This window comes from Hippichthys cyanospilos, chromosome 4 (genome assembly GCF_059441005.1).
Source record: "Hippichthys cyanospilos isolate Australia breed blue-spotted pipefish chromosome 4, RoL_Hcya_1.0, whole genome shotgun sequence".
NCBI lineage: Eukaryota > Metazoa > Chordata > Actinopteri > Syngnathiformes > Syngnathidae > Hippichthys > Hippichthys cyanospilos.
The window spans coordinates 3,039,874-3,064,224 of record NC_142372.1 but is presented as its reverse complement, the minus strand read 5'-3'; the positions used below and the strand labels follow the sequence as shown (position 1 = coordinate 3,064,224).

Sequence of the window (24,351 nt, the reverse complement as noted above, 5' to 3'; positions counted from 1 at the left end):
CAGGTGAATTATTTTTTTTCTCCTGACGATGATTGTCGGGCTGTTTCCTCCCAAACACGCATTTTTGCCACTACGGCATGTTCTACAGTAAAAAAAAAAATGAAACTAACCAAATAACTAACATGAAATGTTAAAAAAAAGACATGGAATGATTTGCAAAGGATTAAAATAGGGTTCATGGTCCTTCATGGTCCAATCAATTTGCTCTTTATTTGAAAAGAAAAATGAACTGTTCCTGTCAGGGCATTAACAACAAAAACATTAGATTTGTTGATACCCTCTAGAAATCTGAAAATTATTGACCGAGCAAAAAGTATTCATACGTTTTTTTCAGGTGGCTCGTTAAATTAGTTGGCACAAAATAGTTTTATATTACAGACATTCTCATTGGTACTTGACGCTAGCTTTACATTAGCTTCTCACGACCTCTATCAAGAATATTCCACCACAGTCTGTGTTTATTTCCACTGTTTTCGGCTGTGCCGTTATGTGTGGTATTACTGTACACGTATAAACATGTCAAATGAAAATGATGTGATTGGCCGATTTTTTGTGACATGATTAGGCCGTCCCTACTTCTGATCAAAGAACACCATAAAAAAAAAAAAAATCAATCAAAATCAAACACATTTTATAAAATAATAACATACTATAAAAACAGTACAGCTAACATTGCAATCCAAGACAGTTTTCCTTGCACAGGTCCTACTTGTTTTTTTTTTTTTTTTCCTGAGCACATTTGTCAAGGTTTTAACAAGTCCATATTGTTTTTTTTTTTTTTCCCCATGTAGAAATATTCACAAATAGCAATGATCTCACGTTCTCTGTTTAAGACCCGTGGTCCAGTGTGGCAGCCTTTGGACACACCTATGGACAATACGTCCCCCTCGTCCAGTGAGACACCTCAAAGCACGGGGTGTTGACTCATACGGCGCCTCCCCACATTTAAAGGTCAGCTTCCCACCTAACGCGGGTCATACAGGTGGGCCAGTTTCTGAAAACGCGGCCCCCAGTCGTTGAGGTAGTCGTAGTCCTGGTCCTCGTCGGAGCTGCCGGACGCCACGGAGCTCAGGCTGCCCGCCAGGGAGCCTTCTCCTTCGTAGTCATAGATCAGGGCCGTGTCGTACGGCGGCACGTTAGGATCCTTATCTGCCGCCTCCAGACCCTGAGGGCGGAAATGCTTCATGGGAATTTCTGCGTTTGGTTGCTATAATGCAGGGGGGTCAAACATACGGCCGGTGGGCCAAATCGGGCCCTGAAGGAAGTATAATCTGTCATGTGGGTGCCACCCAGTGTCCAAAATGAGACATTACAGCAGCATTTTATTCCGTTTCATTTGCGTTGCACTTCACTGTGCTTCTTGAAAAAAGTTGTACAACCGCATATTTCGATCAGGGCATTTTTCTTTCACTGGATGTTTGTATTTCATTTAATTTTTTATTTGTGAGCTCATCTGATGTGTTATATGCAAAAATATGTATTTTACCCATTTCTGTTTGAAATGAAATGAGAATAAGTGAGGGCTTAGCAGTTGTCTTTGAAGAACTTTATTTAAACACAATAAAGAGAACTATTTCAATGTTTAAGAGTTTTTAAGACAAAGGTCTTACCACCTGAACCTTTTGTTAGAATTTGAAATCTACATTTTGCAAATGTGATGTTATTTTATATTTTTCTATTTTCACGCCAATATTCCCTTTGAAAAGTTAGCACACAGCAGACATTGTGATTTGTCATATACTGTATGTCATTACACGGGCGCCACCCAGTGTCCAAAATGAGACACTACAGCACAATTTCATTCCATTTGATTTGCTTTGCACTTCAGTGTGCTTCTTGAAAAGAAGACATACACCCACATATTTTGGTCGGGGCATTTTTCTTCCATTGGATATTAGCATTTCATTTTATCGATATATTTATTCATCTATTTAACCAATGTGTTTATTTATTTTACCAAATCTTTTGTGTTGGAAACAAAATACATATTTGACCTTTTTCTGTTTGACAATGAACAAAAACAAGCGAGTGCTTTGCACTGGTCTTGAAACTTAGAGAACTGTGTAAATGTTGTAGTTTAAACGTGAGTTTTTAAGACATGCTACTTCTCTTAAAACGTTTTTTATTCACGGCAATATTTTCCCTTTGAAAGTGAACGTGGGCTCCATTTACTGGTTATTCGCCATCTTGACTATTAATAATCGGTATGTAAAGAAAATCGTCCGGTCTCTAATGCATCCATTAGTCCATGCGAAAAACTGAACAGACACAAAATGATCTTACATCGCTGATGTAGTCCTGGATATCAGCGGGTTCCGCCGGGGGCCTCCGTGGGTAAGCGGGAGACGGCAAGTTATGCGGCGCGTCCTTTCTGACGGGCTGCTTGCCTCGGGTGCCGGCGCACGGGTAGTACGGCGCGGGGCCCAAGGGGGCATCCAGGGGATTCCACAACAGGTCCATGTTAAAGGCGTTCTGCCAGGACGGCCATTGGTAAACTTGTTATGCTTCCGAGGACGTTGGTTAAATGAGTAGATGTTGAAATATATTTGAACGTACCGCACTATAAGGCGCGCCGGATTATAAGGCGCTCCCTCAATTAATGACATAATTTCAAACTTTTTCAATCACAATATAGTAATACTCAAAGTAATAACAATAATACGTCAAATAATAACTCTCGATAGCATAATAACTCTAAGTCAATATGAGCAAACTTGTTCAACTGTAAACACACAAAAGAAACAGGTAAAGCTTCATTTATCACTTCATTCCCCATCTACCAATCCCAATCTCAATATTGATCCATATATAAGGCGCACCGGATTATAAGGCGCACCCTCAACTAATGACATATTTTAAAACCTTTTCCATATATAAGGCGCACCGGATTATAAGGCGCACCCTCAACTAATGACATATTTTAAAACCTTTTCAATCACAATATAGTAATACTCAAAGTAATAACAATAATAACTCAAATAATAATAACTCTCAATAGCATAATAACTCAATGTCAATATGACCAAAGTTGTTCAACTGTAAACAGGTAAAGCTTACTTTATCACTTCATTCCCCATCTACCAATCCCAATCTCAATATTGATCCATATATAAGGCGCACCATATTATAAGGCGCACCGTCAGCTTTTTTAAAAAAAATTAAGGCTTTTAGGTGCGCCTCATAATGCGGAAAATACGGTACTAATATGAGCTCACATAAAGCCTTACCTCATCTTGCTCACCCCCGCCTTGCTCGTTGTAGTTGAGAACGTTGTCCCTGATGTCGTCTTCGGAATCCCCCACAAGCAGACCGCTTCCTTTCTTGATACGGGGGCGTCTGCCGCAAGAACTTATGGCCACGGCTAAGAGGAGCAGTACTGTAAAAACGACACATTTGTGATTAGCTCGATTTTTACGAGATGTCTTAGCAAGTATTTACAAGATAAAGTCTTATTTTTTATCTCACCACCCAAATAATTGCTTCAAAACCAAAAGTGCAATCTTCAGTAAAATTTCCTTCTAGTTTTAAAGGCAATTTTTTTTTTCAATTTTTTTAAGATACCTCTTAGTATTATATGCCATTTCACTAACATGGAGAATTAGAACGCAACTTTTGACGGCGGGGTCCAAATCAATAAGCTGCTTCATGTTACAGTTAATTTACTCTTAATTTGAAAAGAGAACTGTTTTTGTCACAACATTAAGTAAGATTTACAGATACCTGCAGAAACTATTTATATTAGTAACATTTATACTAGATATACTCGTAGTATACAGTAAAACCTCTACAACGAAATCTGCATATGCAAAAAAAAAGCCCCCAGTGTGAAAAAATATTCCTACATTGGAGCTTTTTATCTTACTTCCTCCTGCAAGGAAAAATCCCCCCTGTTGCATAATACCATTTTTTTCTCTGCATCTGCCAAACATTGAAATTTATTATAGCCAAAACAAGTTTGCAGCAAAAGTCCAGCTTGATTTAGGCTTGACGCGCCGGCACGCGTTTTGCAGCACAGTGCGGATTTCCCCGCAGTCACACGATATTCTCCCATACTCTAGGTGGCAGTAAATGGAGTCTACAGCATACAAACAACAACACTCTATAACAGAGGTAGAGAATCCCAGTAGAGTCAAACGATTTAAATTCTTCCAAGCGTTCTAAAACACATTTCGCATCTCTGCCTGACGCACTGCTCGCCAGGAGTTGTTTACTATATTTAGGTCACGGTAGTCCTTTTCTTCCGAAGCATGAAGATGTTTGTACCAGCGAACTTTCAAAAGCTATAGTTCGCATGAAAATGAATGCTATTGTAGATTTTTTTGGCTCTGTTTTTAACTTCAGTCAGATTGTAGATTGCGCAACATGTTTTTTTTTTTATGTTTATGTCCCAGACATACATTTGCGATGAAAAGTCATGTTTTTTCTTATGGGGCACAGCCGTACCGTATAAACGCAATAGCAGCTTCCTTTTCCAATTAATATGCCCTTAATTTGAAAAGAAAAACGAACCATGCCTGGAAAGGCACCAAAATGGATTGAATTGGTTGTAATGGTGCCTCCACAAGCCTTGTTGTCACCCGCACAATTTGAGAACCGCTGTTTTAATGTCCTAAGCGAATAACTTACACAGGAGGAGGCCGATACTGGCCATGATGATCATAAGGGCGATGAAGCTGATCCCCATAGTAGAGGCCAACAGCGCCCCCGCCTCAGATTTGCAGTTTCCGAAGGAGTCGCAGAGACACACCGTGACGTTGATCCGAGCGTAAGAGCCGAGGATCGGGTTGCCCGAGTCCGACACCAACATCTCCACCGCATATTCTCCGTCCTCCAGGTCGACGAGAGGCCGCAGCATTGCATGGGTGTCTGAAGTGGAAAAGCGGGTCAGAAGATGTAGACGTGAAAACGTGGTCCGGATCGATTTTACCGTTGACTTGGATGACAGTCCAGTTGAGCGACTCATCAGAGGGCGTTTCGAAGATGAAGGGCGCGGCGTGAGGAGGGAGGTCGTCGTCCTTGGCGGTCAGGAGCAATCCGGAATCCGCCCTCGGAGAATCCCTGCAGACGGTGCCGCTCAGTGGAAGGAGCTGCGGGGCAAAGTCGTTGGTCTCCTTCAACGTGATGGCCACGCTGGCGGTGGTCGACACGCCGCCGACGTCTGGACACATCCAAGCAGTTTCAACGTCAAACCGGGCTGAGATTTCAGTTCGAGTTGAGAGCCGAAAATACACTTTTTTTTTTTTTTTCATGTCAATTCAGGGAATTGGACAAGAACGACCCCCTGAAGGTCTTGACTTTCATTTCCTAGCTGCCAAAATGTTCCGATTGTAATCGAACTTTATGAATTGTTAGTGGAATGATTTGTAGATGATGTGCACTGTTGAAAGATTCATGTGAAATATGTTTATCTCAAAACTTCAATTCGCCAATATTCAATTTGCATGTATTATATATCATGTTAAAGGGAATTACGTTTAGCATCAATATCTCAAATTTCCTTTCCAGTCATAATATATATATATATATATATATATATATATATATATATATATATATATATATATATATATATATATATATATATATATATATATATATATATATATATATATATATATATATATAGAAGTGTACTTATTTTTTTAACTCTTCAGAGGTTTGTTTTTTGAGTGTGTATCTAAATGAGGGAAATTTGCAAAAACGTTCATGTCTGTCTGTTTTCATCATAATAATGGAAAACAATGAATGAAAAGCGACAATAAACGAAAAAAATGCATTTATAATAAAAATAACACATTCTAGAAACAAAAAGATATATTAAAAAATGTATTATATGAAAAAAATAGCAAATAGAAAAAAGATTCAGTGTAAAGACGAGAAAAAGACACAGGAAAAAATCCAATAAACTCAAATGCAAAAACAAACAACAGACAAAGAAAAATTCATATAGTCATTTTAGGCGAAAAACATTAACCTCAACTTGGGGGTTTTTATTATGTTGCCAGTATTTTTGGGGAACGTAACCCCCTCAATCTCAGTATTCCAATTTAACAAGAGAACTCTCTATTCTGACCTGTGACCTTGACAACAGCGACGTAGATGTTGTTTCGAACATATGGCGATCGCATGTTGAAGCTTCTCCTTGCACTGATCTCTCCTGTATGCCTGTTGATGTCCAGCCACCTCTCGGGATCTCGACTTATTTCATACCTGCCTCACAAAAAGCGGACAAGCGATTTTGGGGGTCACCTTTGGGCGAAGGCTGAAATGAGGAGTCGCTCTTGATGTCTTCGTACCTTAAATCAGAATGATCGGGGTCAAAGGCGATGTTACTTTTCAGGATCGTTCCAGGAGCCACAGATTCCGGCACGACAATTCGGATGGGGTCTTCCCTGAAACGCGGCGCTTCGTTCTCATTGACAACCGTCACCACGACGATGGCGCTGCTCGCCGGCAAGTTCGGAGCCTTGTCGCTCAGCGGATTGACATTCTCCACCGTCAGAAACAAACTGTGCTTATTTTGGGCCTCGTAATCCAGGGGCTGCAAGGCAAAGAATACATCGAGTCGAGGACATCCTGGAACCTTCGGTCGTAAAAGGTATCAAGAGTAGATCTTTATTTCTATTTGATATTGAAGCAAAATAATGACTATTTGGTACTTTAAGGAATGTGTAAAATGTTCAGTACAAAAAAAATAGGATTCTTCCTTTTTTTTATTGTTCTTACAGACCTTACAGAAGAAGGTGAAAAAAAAATTGTTGAGTCAACTCTGCAAGCACTAGTGACACCGTATCACCGCATTTATCCTCGAAAACAATGTGATATAGATTCAATTCTTAAAATTATACCGAAAGCGAGTTCGTCTGACTAGCGTGAGCTTAAATTTCTGTTGTTGATTTTCGTTTATCTTTTTTGATGTTGCAAAAAGAAATACGTATAAATAAATATTTCTCCACAGAACAATATTAAACATAAGGCATCCTGTTTTGGGATTACAGTAGAGATGTCTTCACAAAAATAAATAATTAACTTACCGGTTATTATGAATAAATATTTGTCCGCCCGAAAATAATCGTAATAAAGTGTCAGACCTGCTCTCAAAAGAAAATAGTTATAATTATATGTTTGTCCACAGAAAAATATTAAACATGAATCGTCTTGCTTTGGTGTTACAGTAAAGGTCTGTTCCCAAAAATAAATCATTAACTGAATATATATTTGTCCCCCCCAAAAAATAATCAAAACAAGGTGTCAGACCTGTTCTCAAAATGAAATATTTATGAATGAATATTTGTCCACAGCAAAATATTCAACCTAAAGCATCCTCTTTTGGAATCATGTTGGAGATCTGATCCCAAAAATAAATCATGAACTTGACAGGTAACGAGAGGTGGCACATGACAAGTCGGGTCGATCCATTCCACTATAGTATGGGGGAGAATCTGGCTTTTCATAATAATGAAATTGAATAACCTACATAAAATGTGTTTTACGAATTTTTATTTTTCCTGAAACAATTAATTCATTCAACGATTATTTTTAAAGGATTTTTGCATGTTTGATTCTCGCACTCATTTCCGGTTCTAGACAGTATTAGCAGCTAGTTAAACCTTAACTTTTTAACACCGCGGTAAACCTCCAATCCGGTTATCGACCAATGCCTATTCACTCTGCTGTCTCACTAAGACAAAACGGACACGGCATTGGACGTAAATGCTCATGACAACGAGTCAACTTTACCTTCACGGCCATCAGAATACCCTGGTTGGTAACGCTGTCCGTTGTGACGGCAAAATTTCTGTCCGGGTCGTTTGTGATGAAATATTTGGCTTCCCAGTTTCCTGTTCCGCGATCGTCATCGTCCGTGGCGTTGACGCGACCGATCACGTAGTTCATTCTGTTCTCCACTGCTGTCATGCTGTACTGGATGGGCCGCACGGACAAAACACAGCTCATAAACATGGAAAACCTTACGCAATGGTTTTCTTGTCGTCTTGGCGGACTTTCTCTTGGGGGCTCACCGAGCTAGGGTGGAATTGCGGCGCGTGATTGTTGATATCAGACACGTGGATGATGGCGAGACCTTCGCTTGTCAGCCCCATGCCGCCCATGTCGGCGACTTGTAACATTAGCCTGAAGCTCTTCACCACCTGGGGAAGAGGAATTATAATTAGGCGTTAATAACAATAATATATAACTGCATCCAAAAAAAAAAGAGTGTTCAAAGTATTACCAGTTACTTCAGACCAGCGCTTCTCATTTATATTTAGCAAAGTCCCCCCTCAAAAGAGAAAAACTCACCCCCCCATTCTCTGCGATGTCGATAAATAAGATTATTATCTATAAAAATTGTATACATAAACACTGTATCCTTTTTAACATTCACAAAAGAAAAAGGCACGCTAAATCAACTTTAAACAACTGTTTACTACCTTTTACAGTTTATACAGGTTAGTCTAAAACTGAAAAATAATAACAAAGTGCATCAAAGTGCCTGAAATTACCCCCGAACATATGCCAATTCTTACTACATTGCAATTACACTTCACATGGCAAAAAACAAGCCCTTTCGTTGGGATCTTATTTTCAAGAAAAGAAGCGAGCTGACTGAACCAACATCCGAGTCCATCCTTGTTCACACACAGGAGTATCACTAAAATTGAGAAAAGTTATGTCTCTCGCTGATCTAATTAAAGGCTATATACAGAACACAGAAATGTATTCCATTTTACTCATTCATTAATTGCGTTTTTTTAGCAAATACACACAATCATAAACTCGGTGAAACACAGATGCTGCGCAACTTTGAGTATTTACGGTAAAATTAACTCGAGCTACGTTTCGAGGAAAAGAAAAACCACCTGTTTTGAACGCATTCAGTTACACTGGCGAGGTGTTCACTGACTGCTTAAAACGTGGGAAATCTGAAACACACTTAACACGCAACAAATATATAATTTACGGATATGAACACAAGAAAATATGAAGGGTTTAGGAAGATGAGATTTACTCTGTTTTGCAAGTTTTGGTACGTCTAATACGCGGTAACATAGAAAATATAAAAATTTGACCGCAAAATTAAGGGTGCGTCCTATACACAGGCGCGTCTTATACTTGGGGAATTACGGTAGGTTTTCCAACCAAGGTATCCAAATTACTCAAAGACTTTCAAAGTACCTCTCTGTCAAGTCCCACGTCCCTCGTGTAGATGGTTCCCGTCTGGTTGTTGATGCCAAACATGGTTTTGGTCACAGCATTGGCCGGGATGCTCTCTTGGCCAATAATAGAGTAGCTGAGAAAGGCGTTTTCCGTCATTGGGTCGTCCACATCTGTGGCCGACACTGACATTACAGATGTACCTGAAAAGTGAATATTCTAAACTGATTGGCCGGCGTGACTTTCCGATTCAACGATCGTTCATCAATCATTCAAATTTTATTTGTCACAGGTGAGGTCACAGGAGACTTGTTTTGAAAAAAAGGAGTCATACAGAAACATCTTTTGGGTGTAAGGTACACAACAGCACCCCCTGTCGAAGCTCCCAGAAGGGGAAGGAAAAACTCAAAAATCCCAATTTGGGAAAATTAGAAACCTTCACAGGTGGGAGGAGCCCCCTTCCAGGCCCACAGGTCGAAGTGGATGCCGCGTGTACCGAATCCAGTCAAATCCAGATTCTAACTCTTGTCAAAGGTGTGATTTACCTGGGACCGAGAACTCAGGGACAGTTCCGGTGAACTGTTTCTGAGTGAAGACCGGTCTGTTGTCGTTTTGGTCCAACACGACAATTTCGATAGTGGTCGGGTTCTCCAGTCTCTCTCCGCTGGGCGAGAGCGCAAAGGCTTTTAACTAAAATACATAAATACATAAAAAAACAAATCTCTCAACTTTTATGAAGGAAATATGAAACAACCGGTTCAAGTATGTGCATATAAAACGGATCAAGTGGGAGGAAACGTGCGGAGGATGTTTGGCCGGACATCATGGCTTACATCACAATCATTTTGTCCAAGATATTGTCAAGTGGCTCCCTTGGTGAGCGTAAAATCCTTAAAAAGATGAATTCTGGCAGTCATGCCTGAGGCACATATGCTTTTACGGCATTTTTTCTCGCTTTACAGCATCAACAACAAAATTCTAAATTGGCGGTCAGTATGTGCGCGTGCGTATGACTGCGAGTCATGCTCATACCACACAACATGCGTCACTGCGTACGTCGCTGAAATGCTGGTCTGTTATTGGTCGGCGTCACTACAATGCTGGTCTGCTATTGGTCAGCGTCGCGGTTTCACAAAGAAGGCTTTATGCTAAAGGCTCGATCGCGAGTGAGTGCTTACATTATTGTATTCATTGTGCGTTTTAGTGCTTAATTCTAATTTCAATTGGTTAGCCATGCTAACTAAGATTGCTAGTGATGTTAAAGGGAGAAGTAAGAAGATGATTCATATGGAAATCAAGGTGGAGATAATCAAGAAATACGAAGAAGGCTAGGCTAGGCTAGGCTACCCTCGCTAGGGAATATAGCCATAACAAGCTCAAGTCACGTCACTCAAATGTAAATAAAATTTCATTTTTCCTTTATATCTTTTTTATTTATTGATGTTATCTAAATATATACATGTATATATATTACATATCAGTAGCATTTACTATATTATTTTGTTACTAATTTTTAATATGTATACTATATATATATATATATATATATATATATATATATATATATATATATATATATATATATACACACTTCTAGACATTTAAAGAGTCATGTCCAAAAATACGTCCTCACCGTGAAGCTGTTGTACTTCTCTCTGTCCAATGGACGCTTGCTTCTGATGATTCCCGTTTTGTCATCGATCTCAAAGAAATTCTTGGGTGGCTGATCAACACCCGGGCCCTCCAATTTATAGATCACCTCGCCCGTGAAGATTTTGTCCGACTTAATCTGATTGGAAAAAAAGGAGACCATGTTCATTGTCTTTGCAAGCCGAAAGGTTAATTTAAGAAACAACACACAAGGAAGGAAGACAAGAGGTTTTGGATTTTTTCGCTCCCGAGGAGAATGTGTTTGCAGTTACAGATCTCACACCACTCTGAGAAGACATCTTGTCAAGCCCCCTCTATTTATTGATGACAGTAAACCCGAATTACAAAACGTCGCTGCCGTAAAGGGTTTTGAGGGAGCACGCACTGCGGCAACGTGACAATCAACATGCGAGAAATAAATATGATATAAAATAAGTACCGTATTCTCCGCACTATAAGGCGCACTGGATTATAAGGCGCACCCTCAATTAATGACATATTTTAAGACTTTTTCCATGTATAAGGTGCACCGGATTATAAGGCGCACCGTCAATTAATGACTTATTTTAAAACGTTTTCAATTACAATATAGTAATACTCTAAGTAATAATAAAAACTCTAAACTCTCAATAGCATAAAAAGTCAATGTCAATATGAGCAACTATGTTCAACTGTAAACACACAAAAGAAACAGGCAAAGCTTACTTTATCAATTTGTTCCCCATCTACCAATCCCAATCTCAATATTGATCCGTATACAAGGCGCACCTGATTATAAGGCGCACCATCAGCTTTTTCAAAAAAATAAGGCTTTTAGGTGCGCCTTATAGTGCGGAAAATACGGTACATTTACTCTAGCATTTTATTATTTCAATGTGTCACATTAGAAGTAGCAAAATACAAAGTTATACAAAGTTATACATAATGAAAAGATTGCGATTGTACAACTACCAGTACTTTTAACCTGTACATTACCTGAACCAGGTTTTCTGGAACCTGCTTGCTGTTTTCCAGAACTCTGATTGGAGGGATGATCCAGTCTCTCTTCACCCTGACCATCAATCCTTTGCCTTGGCTTCTCCACGGACGGATCTCCCGAATGCGCCCGGCCTGCTCAGCACTCAACACCTGAACAAAACACAGCATCTGTAAATCATAAGTTGTGCCGCGCAGCGATAGGCCGCGTGCATGCTGGGAAATCCCTTGGCTGGCATGTAGCTGTAGCGCTGTAGTGTCACAGCTTCATGTTTCACGCGCTAATCCACAACTTTGTCACCATCCTTTGAACTGCTTATAAAATGCATCGCAGAATGAGGAAGCAAAAAGCGTCACGGCACGAGTCCCCCCAAACACACACACACACACACACACACACACACACACACACACACACACAGCTGTCCACTATGGATTTCCATCCTGTGCTTTCCCAGCCACATTCCCGCCTCACACGCATAAATTCCCCCTTTATGCTCAGCTCTGCACCTGACTGGGAGTTTGGGGTCACCTTACGAATTCGCCCTGCGCTAAGAATTCATCAGACACAGTCAAATGGACAGTTTCTCACGCACGCACATACACGGCGACTCTAGTGAATATGCACACAACACCCACCCACACACGATCATCTATTCACATTTCCGCAAGTTGTTTCCCTCGTCTCTGTGGGGAATGGTTGTATCCGACATTACTTGCCATATGTTTAACAGTTCAAACTGCCTTTTTAGAGCCAATTCATTAGCGAAGAACATGGCGGTTTATTTCCTCTTTAAAAAAAAACTGAATTACGTGTCACGTGAGGGGCACAAACAGGACACAAAAGTGGAAAAGTTGAAACTTTTTGGACAAAAAGTCAAGGTAACCACACCGAGTGTCAGGAAAAAAAGAACTGGAAATATAGACTCGGAAACTAGACCCAGATGGAAACAAGCAATATAGCTTGATGTTTTGACAATGTGGCACGGAGCAACTCAAACTTGAAACACTGAAAGACACCGTGCCTCATCTAACCATATTTGACAAATTAAAAAAACAAAAAATAGAGAAGTTCAAGGACCTAGTCAGTCATCAAAAGTCTAAAGTTCAATTATTTAGATTCAGGTCGTTTGTGTCACGTGAAGACCGGTCAGGCAAGTAGAAAAGTAAAACGTTTTTAAACAAAAATCCAGCATAACCACAATGAGCTTTGGAAACTAGAACTGGAAAACTAGACTTAGAAAATTAGACTTGGAAACTAGACTCAGACGGAAACAAGGGCTATAGCATGACGTTCTGACAACTTGTGAGCAACTCGAACACAAAATACTTCAAATAACGTAAACGTAACGTAAATAACGTGACAAGTTAAATTTCTTTTTCTCCTAAAACGAGTGATGAAAGTCCACGTTCAACGTGGAAGAGAAGAATAATGGTGATTGCTGGCATCTTTAGTCCAAGTCAGGGCCAAACTAATTTAGACTCTCCACCCTGTCTATTTGTAGCCCTCACACACACAAAACACACACACACACACATTCCTTGAGTGCCTAGCACGGACACAAATTCATCCTGAGCACCATCTGCGGCTAGCTGATGCTCAATCGTGCGACTCTCCAGCGAAAGAACACGCCTTCTTCATTGTTGTTTTAGTGTAACGTGGCTTACGTGTGTTGAAACCTTGGTGAAAATTTTTCACGCTAACACAATCTGGAAAAGTCGTATTGCTATTTTGTGTATAATGTGTTCAGAATGATAAATGATGAACTCGACAGGTGACGAGAGGTGGAACATAACAAGTTGGGTCAAACCATTCTGGTCTGGGGGTGAAACTGTTTTTTTACAATAATGGAATTGGATAACTTTCTGATCATCATTTTTTTTAATGAATTTATTTTTTCCTGAAACAATGAAGGAATTCAATAATTATTTTGAAAGGATGTTTGTTTGTTTGATTTCAAATCTCGAATACCCCCTGAAGTACCCCCATTTGCCAAACGCTGCTTTAGATGACGGCCTTTCCGATGTTTTTAGCAGACGAGCTTGCAGTAACAGCAAAGTGTCACGTTACCAATTAGAGAAATGGCCGCCTTGTGTGGCGGCCTGATTGATGCCCCCACACACAGTTCAACTGTTTTTCAAGCGTTTCCTTGATACTTTTACAACGCGACCTTTGACCCTCACAGAAACACAGACAGCTTGTTTGAGGACGACATCATCACATAGCAAGCTCTCAAAAGCATGCAAAACACATTTGCACATGTGTTTAGAATATCCACTTTGCGTTTTCTTCTGACGGAAGATTCCGTCACTGATAATAACAACTATGACACAATTTATTGTTACAATTAATTTGCTCTTAATTTGAGAAGAAATATACACCGTTCTTTTTTTTGGCTTTAAAAAGCAGGAAATATGGTTGATACCTACATAAGTCCTGTCAAAATCTCAACCGCCCCCCCCCCCCCCCCCCTTTAAGTAGCACGAGAGCAGCGGTGTCCAAACTACGGCTCGGGGGCCATTTGGGGCCCCTCCATCCGTTCTTCAGTGGCCCAAGACAAAAATCATTCAAAAAAAGAAAAACATTTGACACAGCAATGATTTTTGTCGTCACACTAAATTTCTTGAAAATGAATTTGCAACTGCGCTAAGTCATGTCTTGCACATCCAGCGGTTATAAAAAGTCTACACACCCCTGTTTAAATGATAAAACGTTTATTTTAACCTAACTGCTTCGTATTTTTTTAATCATTGAACAATAATAAATAAACAATAACAATTGGTAAGACTTGCACATACAGTAAAGTCTAACATCCCAGACAAGATTATTTAAAAAATCTGCTTTTTTTTTTTTAAAAACCTAATTGTTGTTAAGTATTTCGTAATCACTGAACAATAAATGAAAGTAACTGGTAAAAAAAAAAAATGTGAAAAAAAATCAAGTTGTTTAGATTTTTTTTAATCAATAAACAAAAATAAGCAACAAAAAAAGGCAAATAAACTAATTAGGAAAATTCGTTTATAATACTCTTTAATGAAAAATGCATCAGATTTATCACATTATATGATTTTAGATGAACTATATCTAAAAATATTCAATAGTGGCGGCCCAAGTGTAATTAGCGTTCTGGATTATTAAAGTGTGTTTACTAAATTAAATGCAAACAATATTAAAATGGACTCGTTTCCCATTTGAAATAAAAAGTTTTAGATATTCAAAAGACATCTTAAACATTCCTTCAATGCAAAGATGGGGATTTTTCGAGATAAATTCCAACAAACAACAAAACAAGCAAGCACAAGCCATTCACGTTTACCATCTGTGAAAACCATCTTATTTTGAATCCGAATTTTGCAAGTTGAACTGTCAAGCGTGAAAAATCTGAGCCATGCGAGCAAGTGTCTTTGAAGTCAGGCCTCGAGGTCACACAAGTGGCCCGGGGTCAAACTCAAAAGACACATGCGCGCACGCACAAAGTCAAGTCAAGCGCTCTGTAAAAGTGTCAGGCCCAAAACGCCTGTCCTTTGCTAAGTCATGGCTGCGTGGCGTGGACGCGCTATTTTTGGCCACGCGAGTGTGTGTGCCCATCTCAAAGCGGACGCCGCAACTTATGGAATCCAAAAATGAGATGGAAGTACGTTTAATTTCACTTCGATAAATGTCTCAATGAGCGATTTGCAATCAAAAGAGAAGAAGCTCAAGTTTAGCCTGCCACATCAATGCAAAGCATCCAGCTAGGACTGGAGACACAGAAAATGGTAGCAACAAAGATGCTAAGCCATAAAAAAGCTCATGTTTGAGCATGATGAATGAAGTTTTTTATTTTATGATATTTTCTAATTATTTGGACAATGACTAAAGGTTACAGACAGCAGTTGGGACTAGTCGCAAACACAACACAAGATAAATAGTTAACAATGCATCTGTTAGTCCCTAAAAGAAAAGAAAAAACTGAAGGCTTTTTTTTTTCATGTTGTATCAAGCTTTTCTTTTGCTAAAATTTTTATTTTTAAGTGAGATTAAAAAGCGATTAATTAGATCAAATAATGAAAACTCTTGATTAATTAATCTACTTTTATGACACTCTTGATTAATTAATCTACTTTTATGACACTGGGAAAATGAAGCCTCATGAAGCACTTTTGATATTTGTTTTCGCTTCTCGATAGCACGCTTTGCTTAAAAATACATTGGAACTCTCATACATTTCTATTGCACTAGCCTGTATAGTTTAACCAAGTGCCACCTCTCGTTACCTGTCGAGTTAAACATTTCTTTTTGTGAACTACCATGATCCCAAAAGAGGACACTTTAACTTGAATATTTTTCTGTGGAAAAATATTTATTTAGAATTATTTCTTTGTGAGAACAGGGCCGACACTTGATGATTATTTTTGTGGACACATGTTTATTAATAATGAAGTTAATCATTTGTTTTTGCGAGCAGATCTCAATTGTAATCCCAAAAGAGGACGGTTTATGTTGAATATTTCTCTGTGGACACATTTTTATTTCGAATTATTTCTTTTTGAGAACAGTTCTGACAATATGTAAGGTTTTTTTTTTTTGACCAATACAAATGAAGTTTGAAATGTTTTAAGTCTTTTTTTGTATGCGTGTATTTTTTTCAACCCAAAATTCTAAAAGGTCGAGACCCACTGATGGAGAGGATCAAAATAATACCACAAGTGCTTCACGAGGCTTCATTTACCCATCAGCACCGACTCGCACTCTCCAACGCGCGTATCCTGGGGCTGAGCGTTTATTTTCGCTTTCCGAAACAATGTAAACGACGCAAATCACCGCAGTTCATTTCTGATTTGAGAACGTTGTCAACCCCGGGGCCGCGAACGCTTTGACTGATGGTTTCCGACGAGCGAGACCTCGGCGCCAGCTGTCCGCCGCTCTACGCGCTCTTGATTTGTACCCGATTTCATGGCTGAGAAGCGGCCCGCGCCTCTTTCCCGCCAGGGGATTACAGAGCGGGACAAATGGCGCGGCGTATGCATCTGGGAACAGCTGTGACTGCTGCCCGTCGCTCCCCAAACATCCACCAGCCGCCCTCCACGCCGCTCGAGCGATGACAGCCGGCCCTGGGAAAAGGGGTGAGCGCACCACAACTGAAAGCTATCAGGTAACGCTCGCAAAACGCCTTCATTTTATCCAGAAAGTTACAGTCCGCGTACGGATGGCGAAGCAATCCGTTTTGGCGTTCGGAAATGCCGATTAAAAAATTCACCCTACCAAAGTTAGCTTCGCATAAAGGTAGGAGGATCTTTTCGGGACCACATACCAGAGTGGCGTTGGAAAAACTTGGATTGGAGTCGTTCAAAGTGTCATCGAAAGATCAGATGCAGGTCGCATAAGGGCAACAAAAAAAATTGAAATTGTGCCACTTAAAACTGCTGGAAACTACTGTAAATTTCCGAGCATAAGCAGCAAAGGTATATAACCAAAAATCGAGCAAAAAATAAACATATAAAAACTCATTGATATGCTGCACCGGACTATAAGCCGCAGATCATAAAATCAAATATTTACGCAGAAACATGGTATGTGGAACTTTTATACAAAATCTTATTCAAAATTATTTTCTATAATTTTAAAACTTGAACACAACCATTGATTCACATCTTTTCAGTTCTACTTCACAGTTGTTCCATTAACAGTGACACGCATTTGCTTTATCAGTGGACTGCCCCCTGGTGGCCGATTAAAAAAACTGCAGAAAAGCCGCACTATAAGCCGCAAGGCTCAAATCACGAGAAAAAAAATTGCATCTCATAATCCGAAATTGACGGTAAATAACGAAACCAGACAAGTATGAACACCTGGACAAGACACAATTGGAACAGGGAGCTGATAAAAGGGAACATCTTGGGACCATAACTAGGAACTAAAAACAAGCACAAAACCCAACCGAGAAACCCAGAACGCGAAAAGACAAATGAAAAACCAACAAAAGCCCACAACACAACAAATGGCACACAAAATCCCTTTACAACGGATTAATCAACATAACACTTGCCAACTATGCTGGGTTTTATTATTATAATCTTTACGAAAATAGGGAGAGTAACGTAAACATCTTAGCTAGCTGGATCAAAAGCGAGAATGCATCCTACCAAAAGTGCTTTTAATCAAATGAATAGTCAACTCGATTTAATCTGTTCCATCTGCGTTTCAATTTTAGCCCTGTTGTTTGCGCGCCATAGCACGCGAGTTACGAATACTACGTTCTATCTACGATAAATCCTCTCGCCAAACTCGCTCACCCCACCGATTTGGGCTCCATTGCTTTTACAAACATCGAGCAAGACTAATGATGGCTGGAGGTGTTGTTGGTAATACGTCAGTCGCCATTGTCATCCATTCTCATCATGGCGTCCGCTGACAGGTGTTACAAAGCATGCCCTCCACATCTGGAGCCATCCTCTTTCCAACCGAGGTCAAAATGTTTACAACAGTTTCAACTGAGTTGTGGCTCTGCGTTGATGAAATTTGATGAAATTTAGCTACAAACATCACTCAGGTAAGAAAATAAACGGTGTAGAGTGGAGAAAAAGTGGCGTCCAAAGGCCGCTGTCTATCCAAGATGGAGGTAAAGGCGGTATTGCTAAGTGTATTTTATGAAACGGCGGGTCTGCTGGAAAATTGCGTTACAAATGAAAATGAGGTATAACGTTTAACCAAAATAACGTCACTACTGTATAACACAATTCAGCAATATGTTGCTTCTTGTTCCAATTAATTTGCATTTCATTTGAAAAGTAAAATGTATTGTTCCTTTCAGAATCCAATTTACCATATTTTCTGCACTATAAGGCGCACCCTCAATTAATGACATATTTTAAAACTTTGTCAACCACAATATAGTATTACTCAAAAAAGATGTCAGGGAACTGAAATTTCACCCAGATGGTGCGAATATGTCAAAGTTCAACATGGCACGACCGCTTAGTTATCAGACTACCAGGAGTGTACCATCCCTTGGCTAAAATACTGCGAGAATGATGTGGAAGAAATTGACCCAAAAATGGTCACCATACCACACAAGGGTATTTTGTCCAATTCTTTGAAACTGTTGAGAAACACGCTACGCAGCTGAAATTTCTCCCAGGTAGTGACAACTTGTCAAAGTTCAACACGTAGTTATCACACTAGCAGGAGTGTGCCAGTCTTTTTCTAAAATACCGTAAGAATGATGTGGAAGAAAATTACACAAAAATGGTCAAATACTGCACAAGGGTGCTGAAATTTCACCCAGATTGTGACATGTCAAAGTTTAACATCTTACGACCACTTAGTTATCACTAAAGCAGGAATGTACCAACCCTTGGCTAAACTATTGAACAATAATGACCTAAAATGATCTAAATACTGCACATGTAATCAATTACCTTAGTACTTGGTTTATTTAGTACCAGCCGTTTTAGCCAAAAACTTGGAAAAAATATATATAAGTACCTGGGATTGAACATCTGGACTATGTACAAATACCGTCTTTGTGTTTGAATGGGTCAGTGGGCCATAAATGGCCCCAGAACCAAAGTTTGGACACCTAATATGGAGCAAAAACAAATGTTCACTACAATGAAGATATATGAATAGGCTTCCTCTCCGGAGGATATGAAATTTCACCCAGCTGGTGACAAGATATCAAAATCCGACATGGCCCAACCACAAAGTTTTTAGAGTAGCAGGAATATACCAACCCTTTGACTAACATGACCCAAAACGCTCCAAATACTGCAAAAGGGTAAACGATAACAAACGTTGGCCATCTGAAGAATCTGGGCACTAACTACCAAGCGTTTCTGAAAACCTATCGGCGATTAAACACTATAATTAGCAAGCATTCCCATTCTCCCGGACTGGTGACACCAAGCGTTAAACAACAGACGGTACTTTAGTACCGATCAACACAAGATGAATTATTTTACCTGGCAAATGGCAAAAGCCAGCACGCACGCTATCCACGTCCTCCTGACCATCTTCAAAAGCTCAGCAGACCTCCTCCGAGAACCGAGAGAAACGCGACCTGAAAAGCTCCTTCTTCTTCTTGGCTTCTCCCGGCATCTGCCCCTTCGGAGCTCCTCCCTGCCCGCGGCCGGGGTATGTCTCACATCGCGGGGTCGGGGTTAGAATTTCAGCGCCGGCCCTCCCATGTGCCCCAGCACATGTGCCGTCACTCACGGCCCACGGACGCATGAAGAAAGAAGTGGGACAGCTGCTGCCGCTGTAGACGCAAACACCAGATTTGTCAGTCCACTCAAAAGCCGACTCGGTCTTGGCGTTAAGAATGAATCATCTTCTCGCATCGCATTTCACCACAGAAACTTTGGACACGTTGAACACATTTGACGGAAATTAACCTGCGTCGTAGACCCGGAGAAACGGGAGGTGAATTTGGGACCTGGGTCTTCTGCGGGTGTTTAGTGACCAAATGGAACTCTTAATAACATCATCACATTGCAAAAAAAAACAAACAAAAACCACTGTTATACTACAGTATATACAAGAAGCCCAACGTTTGGCATTAAAGTATGTATGTCGCAAAAAAAAAACAATGTCACTATAAAGAGCCTTAAAAATGGAAAACTGTGTTTAAAATGTATTTAAAATGTATATTTATGTATATGTATTTAAAAAAATAGGCAGGTGAATTTGGGACTTGGGTCTTCTGTGGGTGTTTAGTGACCAAATGGAACTCTTAATAACATCATCGCATTGCAAAAAAAACAAACAAACAAAAACCACTGTTATACTACAGTATATACAAGAAGCCAACGTTTGGCATTAAAGTATGTATGTCGCAAAAAAAAAAACAATGTCACTATAAAGGGCCTTAAAAATGGAAAACTGTGTTTAAAATGTATTTAAAATATATATTTATGTATATGTATTTAAAAAAATATATCTATATATACTGTATATATATATATATATATATATATATATATATATATATATATATATATATATATATGCTCTGAAATTTTCTTTTTAATTCTGCAATTTCATATATATATATATATATATATATATATATATATATATATATATATATATATATATATATATATATATATATATATATATATATATATATATATATATATATATGTGCTCTGAAATTTTCTTTTTAACTCTGCAATTTCATATATATATATATATATATATATATATATATATATATATATATATATATATATATATATATATATATATATATATATATATATATATATATATATATATATGTATGTATATGCTCTGAATTTTTCTTTTTAATTCTGCAATTTCAAGCATCTCAAATTATATGTCTAATATGGCTGATAATGAAGATGAATTTTTCCCATAATATAATGGAGGATGTGCAGATGTGCTTGCTTCCCATTGGCATTATCCACACAGCTGAGTTAGTGTATCTAAATAATGCAACTTTATGGACATTAAGGGACTCAGGAGGAGTATTTGGAGCTGCGATTTGCAGCATCTTCCAGCTTCTCATACTTACTTAAAACATAAAGACTTTATAATTTCATCCATATGGACGACTACCAGTGAGGAGAAATATAAAAAAATAATACCCAGAAGGGAATTCTGGTATGTCTCACAATGATGATCAAAAGTGACACTTAAACGCAGGAAAGGGCCCTTGGATTTGGATGAAATTACAATTAAAATATAGATTTTGCTGCTCAATTCATATCCCATAAATGCAATATTAGGGGGCTCATAAAACATGTTGTAAAAAGAATTGTTGACCTCACTTCCCCCTGCAAACATGCGCTGTATATCACTAGTCATTTGTTGTTATTCTTTGCAAATCTCACTTACAACTTTCCACAAGGTGGTGGTCAAAATTTCCGGGAATATTTCTCACGAAAATTTACAGGCAGTGCGTTGACACTGAAACCGAACCATTACCGCATATATAACCGTTTGCATCCAGCAGAGGGCAGTGTTTCCCCATTAAAAAAACAGGAGCCAAATCGAGGACAAAAAGACTTCTCGGAGACAGAATCACATTTCGATTCGTATTCTAGAAAACCCAACAAAGAGGTGTAAAGCTTCTATAAAAAAAATTCTAGACCACTTAACGAAATATCGAAATATTTTTGATTTCATGAACTGACCGAGCAGTCGTGCATTTACATTCAATGTATTTTTTTATGCAGGCAAATATTAAAGTAGCACAAAAAGTGCTATGGTGTCGAGTGCGTGCAAAGAAGGGAGAGAAGGTTAAGATGAGTTTGTGCTGCAGAACCGAGTGCGCTTCAACCGGGGTGGGTTGCCAATTAGAGCCAACAAATATGACACACTTGACTCTCCCGCTTGAACCATGGCTGGAGATAATAGGCCTCTTCCTGCAGCACGATCGATGACATTGTGTCCCAGGGTGCAAGTCCGCCTCCATGCGCACACACATACCAAAAAAAAAAAAAAAAAAAAACCCAACACACACTCTTCCTTACTATTCCCTTACCTGTCAGAGAGTAAAATGCCAGCTTTCTGTTTCCTTCGCAGAAAAAGAATTGCTCGCAAAATGGCCATACTCGTTTTTCAAACAAGGGATTTTCATCTGGAAAAAAAAAAGAATTTTTAATTCAAAAGTATCGCGAGAAGAAGTCGTTAATCGTTAAATGTTTTCAGACAAGTACACCTTAATCGATGCAAAGCATTTTGGGGTAAAAAAAAAAACAACAACAAGAAAAGAACTTAAAAAATCAACCAATGTTTGATTTGTGGCATTATGTTACAAATTATGGAAATTACTTTGATTTTTTTAATGATATATAAGAATCAATGGGGGGAAAAAAAAACACTAGGGAGCTGAAATCTCCAGCAGATGAATAAAACATGTAAAATTTCAAAATACAACGATTCTGACATTTCTATGTGATTGTTGCTGGACATGCAAGATTTTGTGTACAAAAATAATCACTGTCCAATTTATGGACCATATAAAATCATTATAATAACGATTTTCGAGGTGCGTTTTAATAGGATTTATTACATTGATTTTCCTACGTTTTTGCAACATTCTGTTGAGCGACGGTCAAACTATGTCAGCAAACAGACAAAAAAATTCTTGACTTGTTTCACCTCAAGACAGTAGGTGGCGGTAGAGACCAGTTCATGAGTGTCATCATTACTTCTCAGGCTATAAGGACAGACCATATCATTTTTCAATATTTTCTGGGTGTTAATAAATGTAACTACTATGTATGGATACAACTGATGCCACTGAAAATTTTTAAGTTGTTGAAGGAAAAAAAATGATAATAATTATTACGCCTTTGAAAGCATTTACAAAATAAGGAAATGCAAACGTGTGCACGAGGGTTGAACTTTAGAAGCCTTCAAACTTCATTTGTATTGGTCCACAAAAAAATATAAAGTTCCCTATTTTGGATCATAGAAGAAATCAGTTATCAAAAAGAAATAACTTAATTACTCATAAATATGTGTCCACAAAAAATAATCAACATAAAGTGTCAGACCTGTTCTCAAAAAGAAATAATTATAAATTTATGCACAGAAAAATATTCAACATAAAGCGCTCTGTTTTTTTGATTACATTAGACATCTGTTGACAAAAACAAAACATTAACTTAAAAATTAATAAATATTTGTCCACAAAAAATATTTGTTCTCAAAAAGAAATAGAGTAATCATAAATAAATATTTGTCCACAGAAAAATATAAAACACACAAAAAAAAACTCTTTTGGGATTATAGTAGTTGATTTATGTTCCACTTGGTTTGCTCTTAATTTAAAAATATAAAAAAAAGTGTAAGCAAATAACATAATTGAGAAGCAAATCAGAAAAGACATGATCCAAGTAGGCGTGGACTTTCTTGATGACATCACAACAGGCCATTCCTGATTGGTCAAATCAAGTATCTCTTTGTTCGAACCGCCGCCGATCTCCCCTATAGCTAGCTATCTCGCTAATCCATCACGCGAGCGCGTTATGCGCCTCGCTAACGCCGCAGGGGACGTCTGGCGGTGTGAGGACACCTGAGTCATGGGGATTAACCATAATACAGTAATGGATATCCGCCCCGCTCGGAGAAAAGTCGCAACATTTGCGACACTATTGTCCCTGACTTGCATGATGATACGCTTGTTACACTTTACGGCTTAGGAGGAACGTGAAAAGTGAAAAGCTTGATGTGATGCATGAAATGTCATAGCCTTCATCCCTGAGCTCCCCAAGAGTGTTTTTGTGGGACCATTAGGAGGCGGGAGACAAACAGATATTAGAAGGGAGTCTGTATGGCTTTTGTGGGGGGAGGGGGGGCAGTAAAGGGGAAAGGGGGGTGTTTTTCAGGGTAGAGTTGACAGTTGTATGCATGTGTGAGGCTAATTTGCCTCCATCAGCTGTCACAATCGGAGATGTCAGAGCTAGTTTGGCTCTTGGTCTTCCGCTCTCTCTCTCTCTCTCTCTCTCTCTCGCCGGCAATGTCATGTTGTCAGCCCGCATATGCTTGTCTGTGCTATAAAAAGGGGGGAGGGACGGAGGGAGTTTGGAATGGGGGAAGCTCCGTCTTTTTCC

At 39.0% G+C, this 24,351-nt stretch overlaps 1 protein-coding gene across 1 annotated transcript; it reads right to left on the bottom strand.

Moving 5' to 3' along the window:
* Window positions 1–241: 241 nt before the first annotated feature.
* Window positions 242–22,924, bottom strand: cdh15 (cadherin 15, type 1, M-cadherin (myotubule)). Its single transcript, XM_088413532.1, has 16 exons — window positions 22,895–22,924; window positions 22,275–22,370; window positions 19,726–20,021; window positions 11,782–11,934; window positions 10,790–10,945; window positions 9,702–9,846; window positions 9,178–9,359; window positions 8,022–8,150; window positions 7,741–7,923; window positions 6,297–6,541; window positions 6,074–6,210; window positions 4,928–5,158; window positions 4,627–4,866; window positions 3,228–3,376; window positions 2,284–2,472; window positions 242–1,165 (listed from the first exon to the last, which is right to left on the bottom strand). Exons 3-16 carry the CDS (start codon window positions 19,774–19,776, stop codon window positions 965–967), a joined length of 2,391 nt encoding a protein of 796 aa, XP_088269658.1. The 5' UTR covers window positions 19,777–20,021; window positions 22,275–22,370; window positions 22,895–22,924; the 3' UTR covers window positions 242–964.
* Between the last annotated feature and the right edge of the window lie 1,427 nt (window positions 22,925–24,351).

Excerpts from the sequence above, each read along its gene's own strand:
- cdh15 (XM_088413532.1), bottom strand. The coding sequence starts at position 19,776 with ATGGTCAGGAGGACGTGGATAGCGTGCGTGCTGGCTTTTGCCATTTGC. Across the intron at positions 10,946-11,781 it reads TTCCAGAAAACCTGGTTCAG|ATTAAGTCGGACAAAATCTT; the intron begins GTAATGTACAGG and ends TTTTCCAATCAG. Across the intron at positions 9,360-9,701 it reads CCCTGAGTTCTCGGTCCCAG|GTACATCTGTAATGTCAGTG; the intron begins GTAAATCACACC and ends TTCACTTTTCAG.